The sequence below is a fragment of the Camelina sativa genome, chromosome 16 (genome assembly GCF_030686135.1).
Source record: "Camelina sativa cultivar CO46 ecotype springtype chromosome 16, ASM3068613v1".
Lineage (NCBI taxonomy): Eukaryota > Viridiplantae > Streptophyta > Magnoliopsida > Brassicales > Brassicaceae > Camelina > Camelina sativa.
Genome location: NC_141895.1, coordinates 25,316,687 through 25,335,174, shown reverse-complemented (window position 1 = coordinate 25,335,174; position 18,488 = coordinate 25,316,687). Strand labels below are relative to the sequence as shown.

The 18,488-nt window shown below is 37.8% G+C and overlaps 2 protein-coding genes and 2 pseudogenes across 4 annotated transcripts; 1 reads left to right on the top strand and 3 right to left on the bottom strand.

Moving 5' to 3' along the window:
* Nucleotides 1-566: 566 nt before the first annotated feature.
* LOC104751899 (dirigent protein 4-like) lies at nt 567-1,272 on the top strand (annotated as a pseudogene). Its single transcript, XR_015584830.1, has one exon. The product of XR_015584830.1 is annotated as a dirigent protein 4-like (transcript).
* Nucleotides 1,158-6,499, bottom strand: LOC104751898 (kinesin-like protein KIN-14R). 2 transcript variants are annotated; one of them, XM_010473947.3, is made up of 19 exons: nt 6,035-6,499; nt 5,616-5,920; nt 5,344-5,515; nt 5,164-5,234; nt 4,882-5,065; nt 4,633-4,742; nt 4,430-4,529; nt 4,263-4,349; nt 4,001-4,177; nt 3,644-3,917; nt 3,381-3,542; nt 3,069-3,284; nt 2,944-2,981; nt 2,692-2,855; nt 2,367-2,609; nt 2,220-2,285; nt 2,009-2,134; nt 1,861-1,926; nt 1,158-1,767 (listed from the first exon to the last, which is right to left on the bottom strand). In XM_010473947.3, the coding sequence occupies exons 1-19, from the start codon at nt 6,213-6,215 to the stop codon at nt 1,294-1,296; spliced, it is 3,216 nt and encodes a 1,071-aa protein (XP_010472249.1). In that variant the 5' UTR covers nt 6,216-6,499; the 3' UTR covers nt 1,158-1,293. The 2 variants fall into 2 exon arrangements, with proteins under 2 accessions (XP_010472249.1, XP_010472248.1); XM_010473946.3 differs by having other exon boundaries at nt 5,616-5,923; nt 6,035-6,460.
* A 195-nt stretch (nt 6,500-6,694) lies between these two features.
* On the bottom strand, nt 6,695-9,759 carry LOC104751897 (KH domain-containing protein HEN4). The gene is made up of 7 exons (XM_010473945.3): nt 8,823-9,759; nt 8,216-8,659; nt 7,863-8,129; nt 7,592-7,759; nt 7,324-7,520; nt 7,125-7,233; nt 6,695-7,041 (listed from the first exon to the last, which is right to left on the bottom strand). Exons 1-7 carry the CDS (start codon nt 9,390-9,392, stop codon nt 6,916-6,918), a joined length of 1,881 nt encoding a protein of 626 aa, XP_010472247.1. The 5' UTR covers nt 9,393-9,759; the 3' UTR covers nt 6,695-6,915.
* Nucleotides 9,760-12,294: 2,535 nt separating this feature from the next.
* Nucleotides 12,295-14,614, bottom strand: LOC104753938 (UDP-glycosyltransferase 91A1 pseudogene; annotated as a pseudogene).
* Between the last annotated feature and the right edge of the window lie 3,874 nt (nt 14,615-18,488).

The following is an 18,488-nucleotide window of genomic DNA, read 5'->3' as shown; positions in this document are numbered from 1 at the left end:
AACTATAATCTATGTTTCAATAATTTTTCAATTTTTAACACAAAAACTAAAAATTACAAACCAAATCCGTAAGCCCAAAACCACTTTAAAACTAGCAAACATTCATAGCCTCAACTAAAATTATTAATAAAAGAATCTTTTAGTATGAAATAAAATTAATTATAAAGTTTTTCAACTAAAATAACTACTTAAAAAATGCCCTAAAGTAATAGTCAACAAAAATAAAAACCAAAAAATATCTTTTTTTTTTACAGTGCTGTGATAATCTGAAAAAGAAATATATATATATATATATATATATATATATATATATATACACACAATTACACATGTTGTTTTTTAAATGAAGTTAGCAATCTTAATTAAGGTCTGGGATCACAGAACCATCTAATGTAAATCATAGACCGAGGGGGAAACAAATCAATAAATGATTTGATTCCAAATCATTCCAAAGTCTGCCCCTATTGAGTAATATATTCAAAAGCGCAACTGCAATCTTTGTTTGTTCTTATATATATGTTACATTTTTACATGTAAAACAAAAAAGGATCTATAGACAAGAGAGAATGGGTAAGAGAACAGGAATTGTTGGGTTTAGTCTTTATATCTATGCATCACCTTCGCACTCGGTGAATACTACTCAAAAACTCGTCCATTCACACCAAAACAAGAAGTTGTCACCAATCTCCATTTCTTCTTTCACGACACTCTCACAGCTCCAAACCCATCAGCTGTCCTCATTGCCAAAGCCACTCTCACCGGTCGAGACAACAGCTCTTCTCCGTCACCCTTCGGTTCCCTTTTCGCAGTTGATGACCCTCTTACCGTAGGACCGGACCCGAAATCTAAGAAGATAGGGAACGCTAGAGGGATGTACGTTTCCTCTGGAAAAGATGTTCCCACGTTAACCATGTACGTCGACTTCGGATTCACCTCCGGCAAGTTTAACGGCAGTTCTTTCGCCGTGTTCTCAAGGAACACCATAATGGAGAAGGAGAGGGAGGTCGCCGTTGTGGGAGGCCGAGGAAGGTTTAGGATGGCTAGAGGAGTGGCTCTACTCAATACATACTCAGTTAACTTGACCAATGGCGATGCTATCGTTGAGTACCATGTCACTCTCTATCATTATTAACAACACCTGTTTAGATCTAATACTACGGATAACTATGTTGCTTTCGATACCTTTGAAAAATTTAAGAAAAGAAATCAGTATTGTAGTTCATACAGAGAGAGAATCATATAGAGAATCACAAGAGATTAAGAATTTCTCTATGCTCTTTTGTTATATATTATTTATCTCGACCAGACCTTCTTCTTGGGGTCTCTCTCTTTCCCGACCGGAGCTTCTTGTTGTTCTCTTTTAATAACTCTCTTATGAGCCACAGGGACTGGGTTTGATGAACCAGAGGCTGGTCTTGTAGGTCTGACTACTCTGGAGAGAACCTTGGGTGGGTCTGATTTCCTGATCCGTTTCTCCTTCATATGATGAGGATCATCAGCGTTGTTCTCTGTTTCGCCGCTTCTCGAGGCCCTCTTCTTTCTAGTCATCTCATTGAGATTTAATGAATCATGTCTTTTATTCTTGAAACGGTTTGATGTCCCCAGGATGTTGTTGTTGGATTCCAGATTCTCATTGCCAAAGTTGTCTTTGAAGCAGGTTCTCACTTCATTAGGAGTAGCATTCGCATGATCAGGGAATTCTCTAGTTGTTGCCATTTGTTGTATATACTGATCTTGCTCCTTTAGCCTCATTTCAAGTTCTTTAATCTGCAAAACAAAACACAAAACCAATTGATTCAACACTCTGGTGATATGGGGATCCAGAAGCTACAAAATCCTGAGACAACCCACGAAAAAAACCTTCTGTCGTAGTAACACTGCTTCTTGGCTTTGCTCGGCTTTGTGTTTTGTCTCCAACTCTTTGATCTGGGAAAAGTAGAGAGAGATGGTGAGAATTTACAAATAAAAAAGACAATAAGTTTGAGACTGAATCAGATTCTTCCCTAACCTTCTGTTGCCACACAAACGAGTTGCCTTCAGACTCTTTCAACTTATTCTCATAATCCTTGGCCTTCTGTTGCCACACAAGGGAATTGCCTTCAGAATCTTTCAATTTATTCTCAAGATCTTTAACCTGCAGGCATCGTTTTAAGAAGTTTGGTAACTCTCAGCAAAACAGAATGAAATTTATGTAACATTCAATATAGAGCTCAGGAAACCTTGTGGTGGTAAGCTGCAGAGTCTGATTGGTGTCTCTCCCGGAGCTTACATTCTAGCTCCTTGACCTTTAGTGGGAAAAATTATACCTGTTAGCCATAAAATGATAACAGAGGAAATGTTGAGCAGAATTGAACATGAGAACGAACCTTTTGCTGGAGATTGCTGCAAATTTCATCTCTGCTCTTTAGTCTTTCTTGGAGCTGTGCGCTTTGTCTTTCTGATTGGTTATTCAGCAAATCAACCTGGCTTTCAAGTTCTTTGTTCTTTTCCTGGAGACTTCTGTATGAGTGGTCTCTTCCTTTGTGCTTACATTCTAGGTTCTGTATGTTCTCTTCCAATTTCTTTATGGATTCATCTTTAGCTCGGCTTTCTTGCCTTGCTTTCTCCACCTTTAGAAGTGATATATGAAGAAGCAATAAGGAAAAGCTGTGACACAATCCAGGAAAAGAAAGAAATTTGCAGACGCCATACCATCGCTTTCATCTTCTGAATCTCACCGGTGTCAACTTGCTTCCTTGCAGGACCCAACTCAACCCCTCTTACACGAGTAGCAAAATTGAGTGAACTTAAAGTCTCACTCACATCATGCTCAGAGGGGCTGATTTGCACAAACATGAGCGTCTTTGAGTCACCTCCTGCACCATTTTCACATACACACCACTTTACCAAATGCACAGTGTAATTACAGATTGGTACCTAAGAGAAGGTCAAGAATATTCTTACCCAGTGAGTCTTGAAGCAAATGAGTTAGTTTTGAGTTCCTGAAAATTTATAATTGGAAAGTGTTAAAGCATTGAAGGGTATATAAAGAGAGATAATTATGCATAATAATGCAGACTAAGACTAACCTGTATGGAATGTGACTACTCTTTGTTGCCAATGCATAAATCACATCCCCGAGAGCTGAAAGCGATCTATTGATGTTCTGTGCTTCCTTCAGACGCTCACCTTGCACTTCAGTCTTTGCCAACCTCTCACTTCCGGCTAAATCTACAAGCCAAAGCTTGCTTTTTGTGCAATCACCGTTCATCAGGTTCTTTGCTTTTACCATTATAGAGAGCATGCTGCAAAGATGAAATTACTGTATTAAACAACCGTCATAATGTGAAATAAAATGTTGGAAAGAGAAACATTCAAACAAGTGCGAGAGAAGCATATACCAGTGGGAGCGGCTGCTATGCTCATTCACATTATTGGATCCAACAGCTCTTGCATTGCTCCCAGCCTGAAGAACATTCCATACTTCATTTATGTTTTCCACATTTGCTTCTACTAATCCAGGAACATGATGGGATCCGTCAGAGGACTGTTTTATCTCCAACCTTGTAGTAAAGTACATAAAAAAAAAAAAGATTAAGATCAAGCCTATAGAGAGTTCAATCCCTGTTGTTTGGACTTAATTATGTAAAGAAAGAAGTCTTACTTCTTTGACAGTGGAGATGTTGCCAACAGATCTCTTATATGTTCATTGTATACCTCCAGAACGCTAACTGATATGCAATATGAAATTGTCTCTTTCCTTTCTCTAGCAACTTCAAATAATTGCTCAACGGTTCTATAGTTGACACCCCTGTTCTGTGGAGTACCTTCCATTGTAAACGTCTTTCCTGTTCCTGTTTGCCCGTATGCAAAAATACAAACATTGTAGCCGTCTAGCACTGAGACAACCATAGGAGAAGCATCGGCAAAGACATCAACTACAAGATCAGGATGGAAACTTGGTTAATAATTAGTGTTAGTTATACATAATTATCTAACTTAAACATGAAATATACACTACCTTGACCATCTTTCGGTGAATACACTCTATCAAATTTGAAACTTTTCTTGGAATTGTTTCCTGTAATAACACCAAGCTCTCCATCTTTTGTTCCATCAAAGTCAACGATTGTTGCAGATTTGGTTGATGTCTCCTCCTTGTTCAAAGGGCGGCAGCGACAAAATACCCTAATATTGCCTGAGGTAAAGATGTTATCAGTAATGTAGTATGTACGATGTAAAGATGCTTAAGCAAACCAATATAAAAAGTTAAGAATCAATACCTTTAGTCTCTTGTATATGGTTGTACAGCTCCTTTCTCTTTGCTTGTTCCTCGCTGTACTTATGCTTAAGATCCTCACACTGTGAAACTGTTTTTACAAGTTGATATATTAGTTCATTAAAGTGCCTTTATAAACCCTATCTTCAGAACCAAATTAGTAGAACTCACCGAGTGCTTGAACTCCATCAACCATTTTATACAATTCAGGGATCCCTTCCACGCATTCGTGTGCTTCCTGTGATAGCTGAGATTGTTCCCTTTTCATTATCTGCATAGCAACAGTTTCATAAAGCACAAAAGAATCATTTTAAAAAATGTATGTTACAGAGAGACTCTGATACAACAGAGTATATATCGAAATACACGGCTACCTCTATTTTCTCCTGTAGAGAATCTAGTGCAGTGGCCCAATGTCTCTTGTCATTCTCATACTTGCTAGTGATACTCTTCAAACAATCAGCTTGTGTTACCACAGTTTGGTCTGTTTCAAGTAAGCACCAAATCAAAAGCAAGAAAACCTCCGTCAGAAAAAAAGATATAACAGTAGCAAATTTGGATTGACATTGATGGGAATTTTCCCACTTTCAACCAAATCTCAGATAGGCCAAGTTCTGCATTACCTAGAGAGCGTGCCTCGTACATCTTTATATCAAGTTCCATACTCACTTTCTCTAGTTGCTCATTAGCAGAGGTCAGTGACATCCATGCTTCGTGACACTCATTTGTCTTATGTTCATATCGTTCAGAAAGCTCTGCTATCTTCTTCTCATACTTATCATGAGCTTTGGCTCGCATAAGCCTCTTCTGCTCAAATATCAACATAAAGAAGCAGAAGCTTAGGTAATCCATAACACCAATAATGATACTAGGAAATAAGAGCCAGCAAGCTAGTTAAACAGTACCCGTCTAGGAGAAATCTCTATTTCTGTAGCACAATTCTCACACTTAATATAGTCTTGTGATGTCCTTGGAACTGTAAAGTAACAATGCAGCGAATGAGATGGTAACTAGAAAACTTTGAGATACTCCCTTAACAAGTCAAAGATCATTATAAAAAGCAAACACAAGAATAGAGCCAATACCTGAAACCTGTGGCGCTTTCCTCACACAAATCCCACAAACCACTGGACTTCCATTGATTCCTTCAAACCTCACCCTGATCAATCCGTCATCCATCACCATGACCCTTAAGTCAACCAACAGGAGTGGCCTGTTTGCCCCAACAACCGAGAAGATATCGAATTCAGTTAACACCTGCAAACAAAAAACACTAATCTCAGCATCACACAAAATTCTCAATTCATACTTGACATATAAACACCATCATCATCATCATCCAGTAAGGTATACTTGCCTTCTCATCTTGAACATAGACATTGAACACCCTTATCCCTTTAGGTCCATTAGTATTAATAATCTCAGCGAAGTGGAGATCGATCAAGTATTCTCCAGGAACAAGATTGTTTAACCGGTAGCTAAAGTTGCCCACACGCGCTGACTGATAAACGAACGGAAAGTCTCCGGCTTCAAGTATAGACTCCTCAGTTCTCAGCACATCACCTCCTTCGAAATAAGTGTCTCTGAGTATTTTCAATTCCGAATCTAACAATACCTTTGAATCATCATCTCCTCCAGCATTTATGAACATTATAGTCTCATCTGCTAAATCAAAAGCCAAATTGAACAAAATCAATTAAAAACCCTAGGGTTTTGACAAGTAATTGGGGAAATTAGGATATTTCAATTTGAAATCGAGAGTGAGAGGAGTCGAACCTGTGCGATTAGGTTTTGTGAAACCAGTAGGGACGAGTCTTGAATTAGGATCGCACAACATTGAATCGCCCAGAGAATCTTCTTCACAGGCATCTACGAAGGAAGTATCTCCGATCTCTAGTTTCACAGTTGCATCACTAACGAATTGGAAATAGGGAATCTCCGGTGAACAAAGCGACATGAGTATTAGATCAGCCGGAGCTGTTGTAGCGTCGATCTGAATATCTTCTATTGTAGTAATCCCAGAAAATAAAATTCAAAAATCAAATTTGTGTCTCTAAGATGAAGAACTTGAAAATGATAAAAAGAGAGAGAGAGAGAGAGAGGGGGATAAGAGAAAGGCGTGACTTGAGGAATATTTGATTTTTTTTTCCTTTCCTGCGTTTCTTTTTTTAAAATTTGAAAATCTTATGAAGACGACCGTTTAAGATTATTCGTGTTACTGTTTTAAAAAAGATGAACCTCATTAAATTCAAATGGGCCTTTACTTATATTATATATGGGCCACAGACCCAAACCAAACAAAATCAGACCGGTAAAATGATAACGTAAACCGGTATTGGTAAATGAAGCGGACTGGATTCTTTAATTCAGAGGAAGAGTATTGTTTTTAGCTGTTGGGGTTGTCTTTGAAATGAACTTTCGTAATTACGATTTGAATTAGGAGAACGATACTATTTTTTATATCTGATTTGAGAGTTACATTTACCTTTAAAACTTTTTCATCACCGAAGACAAAAAAAATTCCAAGGTTATGTAACTCTAAACTTCTGACAACTGCTAGTTTTGAAAACGAGTCACAAAAGGGTGGAGTTTTACCATATATAGTGGTTAACTAAGACAAAAACGAAACACCCCAAAAGTAGCCTCTAAAGGCAATCTCATTGATCAGCAAGGATTGAATCGATCAAAGACATCGCTGTGCGGGTTTGCTCAGGATTCCCACTGATTAAGACTGTCGCTTCAACTCCTTTAGGATCCTTCACATCTACTTTGGCTCCTGAAATCTATTGGTTTGCAAGAACCCATCAAACTTCATAGTCTTAGCATCTAATGGGGTATATATTAAAAGAAGGTCTGATTTATGTACCTGTGAGAGATTATCCAGACCGGTGCCATCTCTGCCATAGAGTGAACCAAGAGCATCTTTCTCGACTAACAACTCCAAGGTAAGTTTTCTCAAAGATACACCTTTACTTCTGCTTCAAAACGAAAACCAACTCTTTGTTTTAGTGACTGGGAATATTGTTAACAAAATGGATCCATTGTTCTTGGGAATAAAAACAGACCGTGGTTGTGAATCATAGACATCTCCATTGCTAGAAACTTGAAGCTGTTTCATTCCCTGTGTCAAGTCATCCACAACTTTAAGGACCTTGGTGTGCTTTAAAGAATCCACTGGTTTCATTACTCCTGCACTGCTTCTGACCATCTTCAGGTCTTGTTCACCATCTGATACCGAGAGAGAATCACCTCTGCTTGCGATCTGCGTTTTTGTTGAATTAGGTGGAAGCAATTAAACACTTAGTCTAGCTTGGAAGTAAGAAACACACTTACTTGTTGTGATGGTTGCAGATTATGTATATGGTTTGTTCCTGCACTTTCATATGATTTACTAACTCTAGCTCTCATTTCTCCGTGGACCTTCTTTGGCAATAGATTTTCCCGTAATTTAGAAGAAACTTGAGTCAAGGTCTTCTGTACATGACTATACTCTCCGCAAATCTAAAAACAGTCAGAGAATGAAGAAAGGAGCAAATCCTGGTTAATTGCGCAATCTCTAAGGGCAAAACAAGCTTACGCTGATTACAAGAAAACACACACTTACCTCAATCACCACTTCAATTTCTGAGATCCCCTCTGAAATCTGGTCGCCTACTGGAATGTGCACATGAGCACCAGTTGCTACGATTGCTTCTCTGTTTCTATTTTCGATTAAGCTATTAGCAAACTGTGATGGTACCAACAACTTAGCTTTCACCAAAGGACCATTGTGCAATCCAGGACGCCGACCTTTCTCAACATCAATCTCAACAGATCTTGCAAAGACAAGAGCCAGAGCATTTTGTGCATGAGAGTACCGTGACTCAAGGTTCTAAAACAAACAAAAACGTGACTCAATCAACAAAGAAATTCAGATAATAACGTAGCAGCTAGGCATGAAGGTAGAAGAACCTATACCTCACGTGCGGAAATGGTAACAACTCGTTCACCGGATACTTTTAAAGGAGCTCCAACCAAAATAGAAGCACCTGACTGATTCTGCAGAGCTCTGACAATACTTCCTTGTTTCCCAATAATGCCTCCAACTACAACACTTGTGTAGATCATCTTGAACACAACTTTTCGTTCTGTATTTTCCGAATCTTGAAACCTGTCTCCTTCTTCTTCATATAGTGAAGGCAAATGTCTGTCTCCTTCAGCGGTCTCTGAAACATTAGGCAACGAAGAATGCAGATTTGGGAAAAACTCAGAATGTGGATCATCAGAGTTTACATCAGTAGACGACGACTCATAAGCTTTGCTGCAAAGCGGCGGTGGATACCCGTTGAGAGGTGGACAATTTTGAATACAAGTCGATACCATAACTAATGCCTTCTTCACAGCCAAGACATCTCCAGTTATCTAATACACAAAAAAAAAGTGACAAATTTATCAACTTTTTGGTTTTTTCTACTTAAACTTAATCTACCAATGCCACTTCCATTATCATAAATCAAAGACCAATACAAGTATTTCAAAAAGCTAAAGACTTTAACTTTATGTTGATAGACCTAAACTTACATACCTGAATGAGTTCATCAGTGTTAGTACCACAAATGGGAGGAGGCAAAACCCTAATCATGGCACCAGACTGTCTCCGTATCCACTCAACATTCTTCCCACCCAAACCCAAAACAGCACCAATCTGATTCCGATCAGCCAAAATCCCACAACAAGCTTCTTCATCCTCACCATCAACAACTCCGCCACTATCTTTAGCCGCTAAAACAACCCAAGATCTCTCCAAAACCCTAATCAACGCCGACTGAGCAGCGGAGACCTCACAAGTCACCCAATCTTCGTGTTCCCCGCCTGAGAAATCTCCGACTCTGTCAGTCAAGAGAACGCTTTTATTAACGGCGGTCGAACCAACGATGAAGACAACCCAGTGGTCGGAGCCGTTAACCGGAGACTCGCAGTGGATTTTAGTACCGGTTTCACGACGGAGTTTCGATACGACGGAGCCGTTCGGACCGATTATGCCGCCGATTACTGACGCATGGCAGACAACTCGTATCGCCGTCTCATCTGGTAACACGTGTATCACCGGACGGCGTTTCGCCACGGCGGTTGTTACTCCACGGCGTTTGTTCATTACGGGAAGTGATTTAAGTGAGAAAAAAAAACGCCTCTCTCAAAGTCTCACGGTGGTGGAGTAAGCGGGAACGAGAAAACACTTCAAAACAAACAAAAAAAAAAAAGATCAGATTTTTATTTCTTTAGTTAGTAAAAAATTTGATTTTTTTTTGTTTTGCAGAGAAGGCGTGAATCTCTCCCACTATTCTTGCAGAGATTTATCTCAAGTCTCTTTCTTTAGAAAAGGAAATGGCTAATAATGGAACAAAAGAGATTTTGACAAATCGTAAATTTGTGATTTTTATGGTAAAACGTTCACTTGGGCGATTGCGAGTTTAGTATTTTAAACGCAAACGCAAACGTTTTGTCAGATGCCGTAGCCGTTTGCAGGTGATTGCGAGGAGAACTAGTAAGAGTAAGGTGGTGACTGGTTCTCTCGTTACCTCCCGCAAACGCTGCGTTTGCGGGTGGTAGCGGTTGCTAGCGATTGGAATCAATCACACAAATCGCTCCCAGTCGCTCCAAATCGCTTCTAATCGCTTCAAACCACTGAATTTCAAAAGCTGTCTCCCGCAAGCGTTTGCGGTTGCGGGCGATTGCGATTGAATTTTTTTTTTTTTTTTTTTTTTGTTTTTGTAAAAAAACTTAAAAGAAATCAATGATAATGAATTTTTTTGTTATATCTTCAATCTATCCATTTTACTCATTAAGGATGGGAAAAAATGAAATACGAATATGATTACAGAGATTATAAAATAAACAATTAGAATTAAATAATATTTTAATTAACAATAACCCAAAAAACTTGATGTAAATTTAATGGCACATCGTACATAAGTTCAAAAAAATCTAAATAAATATAATATTTTATCAGAAATTTAAGAAAATAAGATTATTTGTAAAAAATATTAAAACAAATCACCAGTGACTCATCTCAACTCTCACATGACTATTCATACCGATGAAACTACTGAGCCAAGATCTAAGAGAAAAGAGAAAAGATCTACGATCTAAAGCATATGTTTTGTCATTTATCAAATTATTTGATTAAATTTTTAGTGAAAAGCCAAATGCATAAAGGAATAAGTATTTCAATATGAAATTTATTTGTTTTTTGAATAATTATTTTAGTACTTTTTTAATAAATTTTAATTATTAATCAAGTTTAATAAAAAAATGGGTGTTTTTAAAATTTATATATTATATATAATATGTATTATGTTTCAACCGCTATTGCACCCGCTGATCAACCAGTCGTAAACCTCCCGCAAACGCACCAATTTTAAACCGCTAAACCAGTCATTTAAAACGCTTAATAACGCTTGAAACCGCAATCACCCGCTTCCGCAATCTTCCGCAACCGCAACCGCAACCGCAGCGTTTGAGCCAGTCAGGCCCTACCGCTACACCTTTTTATTGCAATTAGTCTATTTGGAAAAATATAACCAACACTAGAACAAAAGCCTAGAAGTTTCTAGATATAATATTTCTAATTTAGTATTTTGTTTATATAAAAAGTTTAGAACACTGTAGAACATCATAACATAATTATGCTATCGGTAGATTTTGATCCCTGTATACATTAATGCTTATATATAGTATATTTTAAAAAACTTTATTTTGATATCTGTAGTTTCTAGTAACATATATCGCAAATTGATGCGGTTCCAATCACAATCTTAACAAATTTACATATGGTTCGTATTTAATTGATGCGGTTCCAATCACAATGTTAACAATTTATACAAAAATCGCAAATGTTTTCATAAGTAAATATGTACTTATTCTTTTAAAATTATTTTCTTAAATAGGAAAATGGTACATAAAGTTTGGAATAATGGATTTCTACAAACAAGAGAAAATAGGAAATCGGAGATTGTGCTCTTAATCATAAAGAAGATCACTGTTTAATACTACAATCAATGATTAACTAAAAGTATACTGTATAAAATAAAAGTCAAAGACTCTTGATGGACTAGTAGTCTAGTATATTATTGTTTCGAGTTACAGTTCGGTCGGACATTTTGTTTAGGTTTGTTCGGTTGGTCCTGTATTCAAGGTTTGCTGAAAATCTTAAACACTTTCCGACAACACAGCTGGAACATGTTCCGTCCAAGTGACTTTTCTTTCTAACTAAAGCAAAGTTTTGGACATCCTTGTGGTGGATATGTTTTTTTTTTTTTTTCCTTTTAAGGGTATATTCTTATGGATATGTTCTATTCTTTTCAAAACTATAAGATGATTTGATTGAGCTGTGGCTGCAAATTTTTTGTTGTAGCGGTAAGATTTTCTTATGTAATGTTGGCTATAGTTGTTTTAAGTTTCTGATTGTAGAGTATTTTGTAAATAAGATTTGTGTTGTATAAAAAAAAATATAGTTAATTTCGTATTATTTGTCTTTTATTTTATTTTTCCATCAACAATTTTCTAATTTCTTTCTTTCTTTATTTTTATTTTTCTAATTCAATATCTATGTGAAATATTGGATTTAAAAGGATTTTTTTTATAAATACAATTAAAATGAGGGTTTTTCCAAAAATACTATTTTTCGTTTTTTTCCAAAAATATAACATAAAATGATTTTTTCCAAAAATATCACAAAATTGAACTAAAATTTCAATATTTAAAACTAATCCATGAATCCTAAACATTAAATCATATCCTCTAAAAACTATATCCCAAATTTAAAATTGTCAAAAAAACTAAAAAGAAAGAATTTATACTCTTATAAGTCAAATTTTATGTTCATGGTATTTTTTGAAAATAAAACTTTTTATGGTATTTTTGAAAAAAAAAATTAAAATGTTTTATATTGAGAAATTCGTCTTAAAGGGCAAACAAAATCCAATACCACAATTCGTGATCCACCAAATTTGGATAGATGCTTGATACAACAATTAACAAAACTTGACCATTTTAAAACATGATAACAATATTTAACGATGAGCAACAAGATAATCCAAGAATGAGTCCACATAACGATCTTGTCTATCCATGTCTCCAAACACTCCTTTCATCTCCTTCACATTCTCTCTATAGACCTTACCTTCTTCTTCCTCCATGACCAATTTTAGTGACTTGGCAACACTTTCTTTAGTAAAGAAACCTTCTGTCTCATCCCGAGGGATCATATACCCAATTTTCTTCTGCTCGATGACTAGCATTCAATCCTTGGTCGTTCAGAAAAACCAGTACTGCCATCGGTTTAGAAAACCGGATAGCTTCGATTATCGTTCCCCAACCGGGATGAGTCAGGGCCAAACCGATGGAATCATGGCTCAGTGTTCTTAATTGCTCAACCCAACCTCTCCACACCATTCCTCTACCCGCCGTACGCTCTTCGAACCCTTCCGGAAGCTCGACCGGTTCGTATCCCCCGAACCACGACGAGTCCTTAACACCCAAAAGAAAGGTAAACCGGAAAGCTCTAAACCGAGAGCGATCTCATTCAGCTCCGTTTGACTCGATTTAGCTTCTGAACCGAAAGCTACATAAACAACAGATTTAGGGCCTGACTGGTTCAAACGCTGCGGTTGCGGTTGCAGGAGATTGCGGAAGCGGGCGATTGCGGTTTCAAGCGTTATTAAGCGTTTTGAACGACTGGTTTAGCGGTTTAAAATTGGTGCATTTGCGGGAGGTTTACGACTGGTTGATCAGCGGGTGCAATAGCGGTTGAAACATAATACATGTGATATATAATATATAAATTTTAAAAACACCCATTTTTTTTATTAAACTTGATTTATAATTAAAATTTATTAAAAAGATACTAAAATAATTATTCAAAAAACAAATAAATTTCATATTGAAATACTTATTCCTTTATGCATTTGGCTTTTTACTAAAAATTTAATCAAATAATTTGATAAATGACAAAACATATGCTTTAGATCGTAGATCTTTTCTCTTTTCTCTTAGATCTTGGCTCAGTAGTTTCATCGGTAGGAATAGTCATGTGAGAGTTGAGATGAGTCACTGGTGATTTGTTTTAATATTTTTTACAAATAATCTTATTTTCTTAAATTTCTGATAAAATATTATATTTATTTAGATTTTTTTGAACTTATGTACGATGTGCCATTAAATTTACATCAAGTTTTTTGGGTTATTGTTAATTGGAATATTATTTAATTCTAATTGTTTATTTTATAATCTCTGCAATCATATTCGTATTTTATTTTTTCCAATCCTTAATGAGTAAAATGGATAGATTGAAGATATAACAAAAAAAAATTCATTATCATTGATTTCTTTTAAGTTTTTTTACAAAAAAAAAAAAAATTCAATCGCAATCGCCCGCAACCGCAAACGCTTGCGGGAGACAGCTTTTGAAATTCAGTGGTTTGAAGCGATTGGAAGCGATTTGGAGCGACTGGGAGCGATTTGTGTGATTGGTTCCAATCGCTAGCAACCGCTACCACCCGCAACGCAGCGTTTGCGGGAGGTAGTGGGAGAACCAGTCACCACCTTAGTTTTCCGGGAGTCCAACCACTTCTTAACAGTCAGCCACGTGTCGGTGTCTTCAAACTTTTCTTCCAGTTTAGGTGGTAAGACTCCCACCGGGATAACCGGTTTCCGGTGAAGATCTTGTATCATTCCTAACCACTCAGCTTCGTACTCGTAACAGCACCGTACGAAGATGGCGTCACAGCCGTCGATCACCCTGCCGACACGGTGGATGTCGGGGACATTTCCTTCGGTGGTCTCCGCCATGAATCCATGAAAAATGTACCGGCATTCGAATAACTTGAAAGCCACCGGAGTTTCGAACAGAACCCACTTAGGCGGCTTCATGAAATCCGCCGGACAAGTACAGTACTCTTCGAACCCCGATGGTTTCAGAATCCCGAGCGTCGCGCCGTTGAAAGCGCGTAAGAAACCGGTCTTGATTCCAAGGCGGCGAGAGATCGGAGGAAGCCAATACGCCGCGAAATCTTGAAGAACCCAGTCTGGTTTGGAAGATTCAAGAAACTCCGTCACCGGAGACTTCAACCCGTCGTAAGCGATTTTTAAGTAAGAGATAAGTTCAACAGGCAAGTCGGTGGTGGCTTCGCCGTCCTCCGGGAGTTTGTTGTCGCCGACGACGGGAAGTGGAAGCTTGACGAAGTTAATGGCGGAGGAGAGATTCTCCGGCAACCATGGGAGTAGGCGATCGATATTACATGGAGTGGAGATGAAAGAGACGGTGTGAGCCTGTTGGTTTAAGCTTGAGAAGAACTTAAAAAGAAAAAGGCAGAGCATTCCTAATCAAGTTATGATTAGTAAATGGATAAGGATCAAACTCTATTTGGTGTTTTCCTAGTGGGACTAGGATTGATTTTGTTATATATATCTATATCGAGCTATGACATTAATATATAGAGATTAAGAGTTTGAGAGAGGACAATTGTGAGAGAGCTTTAGTTTTTGAGAGATTTTTCTAGAGCTAATAATAAGAGAGTTATTCTTATTTGATTTTTTTGTTCTTTACACAACCTGCAACCTGCATATTTTCTATATTTGGTATCAGAGCAAAAACAATGACCGAAGGAGAAAGTGCTATTGTGATCGCAAAACCAACAGAGGGAGGAGGATCTTCCTCCATCACATGTCCGATGCTAACTACCACAAACTACACAGTTTGGGCAATGAAGATGAAATTTGTGCTCAGGGTCAGCAAAGTTTGGGAGACAATTGATGCAGAAACTATAGATGAAGAAAAGAATGACATGGCTATTGCATTATTGTTTCAATCTATCCCAGAGGCACTCATCTTGCAGGTAGGAGAGCTCGATACAGCTAAGAAGATATGGTTAGCAATCAAAAACAGACATGTAGGAGCAGAGAGAGTTCGTGAGGCTAGACTACAAACGTTGATGACTGATTTTGATCGACTGAAGATGAAAGATACAGAGAGTATTGATGAGTTTTCTGGGAGAATATCCGAACTCTCCTCAAAATCAGATGCACTAGGGACAATAATCGAAGAATCCAAGCTAGTCAAGAAGTTTCTTAAAACTCTTCCTCGGAAAAAATACATTCATATTGTCGCATCTTTGGAGCAAGTACTTGACTTGAACACAACAAGCTTTGTAGAAATTGTGGGACGACTTAAAGCCTACGAAGAAAGAATATTCGAAGATGAAGAACCACAAGAAGAACAGAACAAGTTAATGTATTCTAATACTGTCTCTAACGTTGATACGCAAGCAAACTATTCTAATCAACATCAACATGAGTACAACGGAAGCTACAGAGGAAGAGGCAGAGGAGGAAGGTTCTCCTATCGAGGAAGAGGACATGGACGTAATGGAGGAAGAGATCCCTCGCAGGTTACATGTTTCAGATGTGACAAGATGGGGCATTATGCAAGCAGTTGTCCAGATCGTTTGTTGAAATTGCAGGAAACTCAAGAAGTGGAGAAGGATACGGAAACTACAGATGAACTTATGCTACATGAGGTTGTATTTCTAAATGAAAAGCGATGTGTACCTAGCAAATTCGAAACAAACACAGGATGAGACAATGTTTGGTATCTTGACAATGGGGCTAGCAACCACATGACTGGAGATAGAAGATACTTTGACACACTCGATCTGACAGTCACAGGAAAAGTTAGATTTGGAGATGACTCTCGTATTGATATTAAAGGAAAAGGCACGATAGCCTTTGTTGATCTGAATGGAAAGCCAAGAAAGATGATTGATGTCTACTATATTTCGGGATTGAAAAGTAATATAGTCAGTCTTGGTCAGGCAACAGAAGCTGGATGTGACATTCGATTAAGGAACGGATACTTAACTATGAGAGATCGTGAAGGAAAACTTCTTGTGAAAGCAGAGAGATCACCAAACAGACTCTACAAGGTTCGAATGGGATTGAAAGATAATACATGCCTCTACTTAACAGAAATAAGTGATGCAGGAAAGTGGCATGCACGGATGGGTCATGTGAACTTTGAAACATTGAATACTATGATTGAGAAGAAGATTGTTCATGGAGCCCCAAGGTTTACACTTGAAAAGGAACTCTGTAGTTCGTGTTTGCTTGGTAAACAAACGCGACAAGTTTTTCCACAGGCAACATCATATCGGGCAACAAAGAAGCTTGAGCTTATACACGGTGACCTCTGTGGTCCTATTACACCAAGTACGAGTGCTGGAAAATGATATGTTTTTGTCCTTATAGATGAATTCTCCCGATACATGTGGACGATCCTGTTACACGAGAAAGGAGAAGCTTTTGGGAAATTTAAAAGCTTCAAAGCAATGATAGAAAAGGAGACAGAGAGCAAAATACAAACTTTGAGAACAGATAGAGGGGGAGAATTTTTATCAAATGAGTTTAGAAGTTTTTGTGAGGAGAATGGCATTCAAAGACATCTCACAGCACCTTATACACCACAGCAAAACGGTGTAGTGGAAAGGAGAAACAGAACACTAATGGAGATGACAAGAAGTATTTTGAAACACATGTACATGCCTAACTACATGTGGGGAGAAGCTGTAAGACATTCAACCTATGTCTTAAACAGAGTAGCAACACGGTCTTTTTAAGGATCAAACACCGTATGAACTGTTTAGAGGTAAGAAGCCAAATGTTGATCACATTCGTGTCTTCAGATGCATCGGTTATGCAAAGGTTGATTCACCACATCTTAGGAAGCTTGATGACAGAAGTCGCATCCTTGTTCACCTAGGAACAGAACCTGGATCGAAGGCCTATCGATTGTTTAACCCTCTCACAAAGAAGATCAGTGTTAGTAGGGATGTTATTTTTGATGAAACAAAAGGATGGGACTGGAATGGTGTCGATACTAAAAGAAATAATAATGAAAGCTTTAAAATTATGATTGATGGGTTTGGAAATAACGGACTTCAAGAGGATGTTCAGGAATCAGAGATAGAACAAGTTGGTGAAAATAGAGGAGTATCAGAGATTAGTGAAGTCAGAGTTGACAGTGAAGAGATGGACGAACAAAACGAGAATAATTAGATACCTGAAAGATTATCTCCCGTTATGTTAAGAAGATCCCAGAGAGAAAGACATGTTCCGAAATATCTTGAGGATTACGTTCTGCTAGCTGAAGAAGAAGGAGAGATGCTACTTTTAGTATTGAACAATGAACCAAGAAACTTTCAAGAAGCAAAGGACTCAAAAGAATGGATACACGCTTGCAAAGAAGAAGTTGGTTCGATTGAGAGATTGAAAACATGGGATCTTGTTGATTTGCCTATAGGAGCAAAACCAATCGGGCTTAAATGGGTGTTTAAACTCAAGAAAAACTCAGATGGAAGTATCAACAAGCACAAAGCTAGACTTGTTGCAAAGGGATATGTGCAACAATATGGAGTTGACTTTGAGGAGGTTTTTGCTCCAGTGGCAAGAATTGAAACAATTAGTTTGCTTATTGATCTTGCAGCAGCATATGGATGGGAGATACATCATCTTGATGTTAAAACAGCCTTTTTGCATGGTGAGCTCAAAGAAACAGTTTCTGTTTCACAGACAGAAGGTTTTCTAAAGGCTGGAAGTGAAGAGAAGGTATACAAGTTAAACAAAGCGCTTTATGGTTTGCGTCAAGCACCTAGAGCATGGAACAACAAGTTGAACACAATTTTATTGGGCTTGAGATTTGTAAAGTGCTCGAAGGAACCATTTGTATATCGCAAAGAAGTTGGTGAGCACTAGCTAGTCATTGGTGTGTATGTTGATGATTTATTTGTGACAGGCACAAATTTGAAGATTATTAACGAATTCAAGAGAGGGATGTCATCAAAGTTTGAAATGAGTGATTTAGGCATGCTAACATATTACTTGGGAATCAAGGTGCTACAACATCAAGGAGGAATAACCTTGAATCAAACTCGTTATGCTCAAAAGATTCTTGAAGAAGCAGGGATGCGAGACTGCAATCTGGTACATACACCGATGGAGGTTGGTCTAAAGTTGTCTAAAGCTGAGAATGAGAAAGATATTGATGCAACAATATACAGGAAAAACATGGGATGTCTTCGCTACTTGCTCCATACACGACCTGATTTGGTTTTTTGTGTTGGAGTTCTAAGTAGATATATGCAGAGTCCTAGAGAATCTCATGGAGCAGCTATGAAACAATGTTTGAGGTACTTAAAAG

Coding starts and splice junctions, on each gene's coding strand:
- LOC104751898 (XM_010473946.3), bottom strand. CDS start 6,215: ATGTCGCTTTGTTCACCGGAGATTCCCTATTTCCAATTCGTTAGTGAT. Junction 4,178..4,262: donor CCATATACAAGAGACTAAAG/GTATTGATTCTT, acceptor TCTTTACCTCAG/GCAATATTAGGGTATTTTGT. Junction 3,285..3,380: donor CATAGCAGCCGCTCCCACTG/GTATATGCTTCT, acceptor TCATCTTTGCAG/CATGCTCTCTATAATGGTAA.
- LOC104751897 (XM_010473945.3), bottom strand. CDS start 9,392: ATGAACAAACGCCGTGGAGTAACAACCGCCGTGGCGAAACGCCGTCCG. Junction 7,521..7,591: donor ATCTGCAACCATCACAACAA/GTAAGTGTGTTT, acceptor ACAAAAACGCAG/ATCGCAAGCAGAGGTGATTC. Junction 7,042..7,124: donor GTCTGGATAATCTCTCACAG/GTACATAAATCA, acceptor GCAAACCAATAG/ATTTCAGGAGCCAAAGTAGA.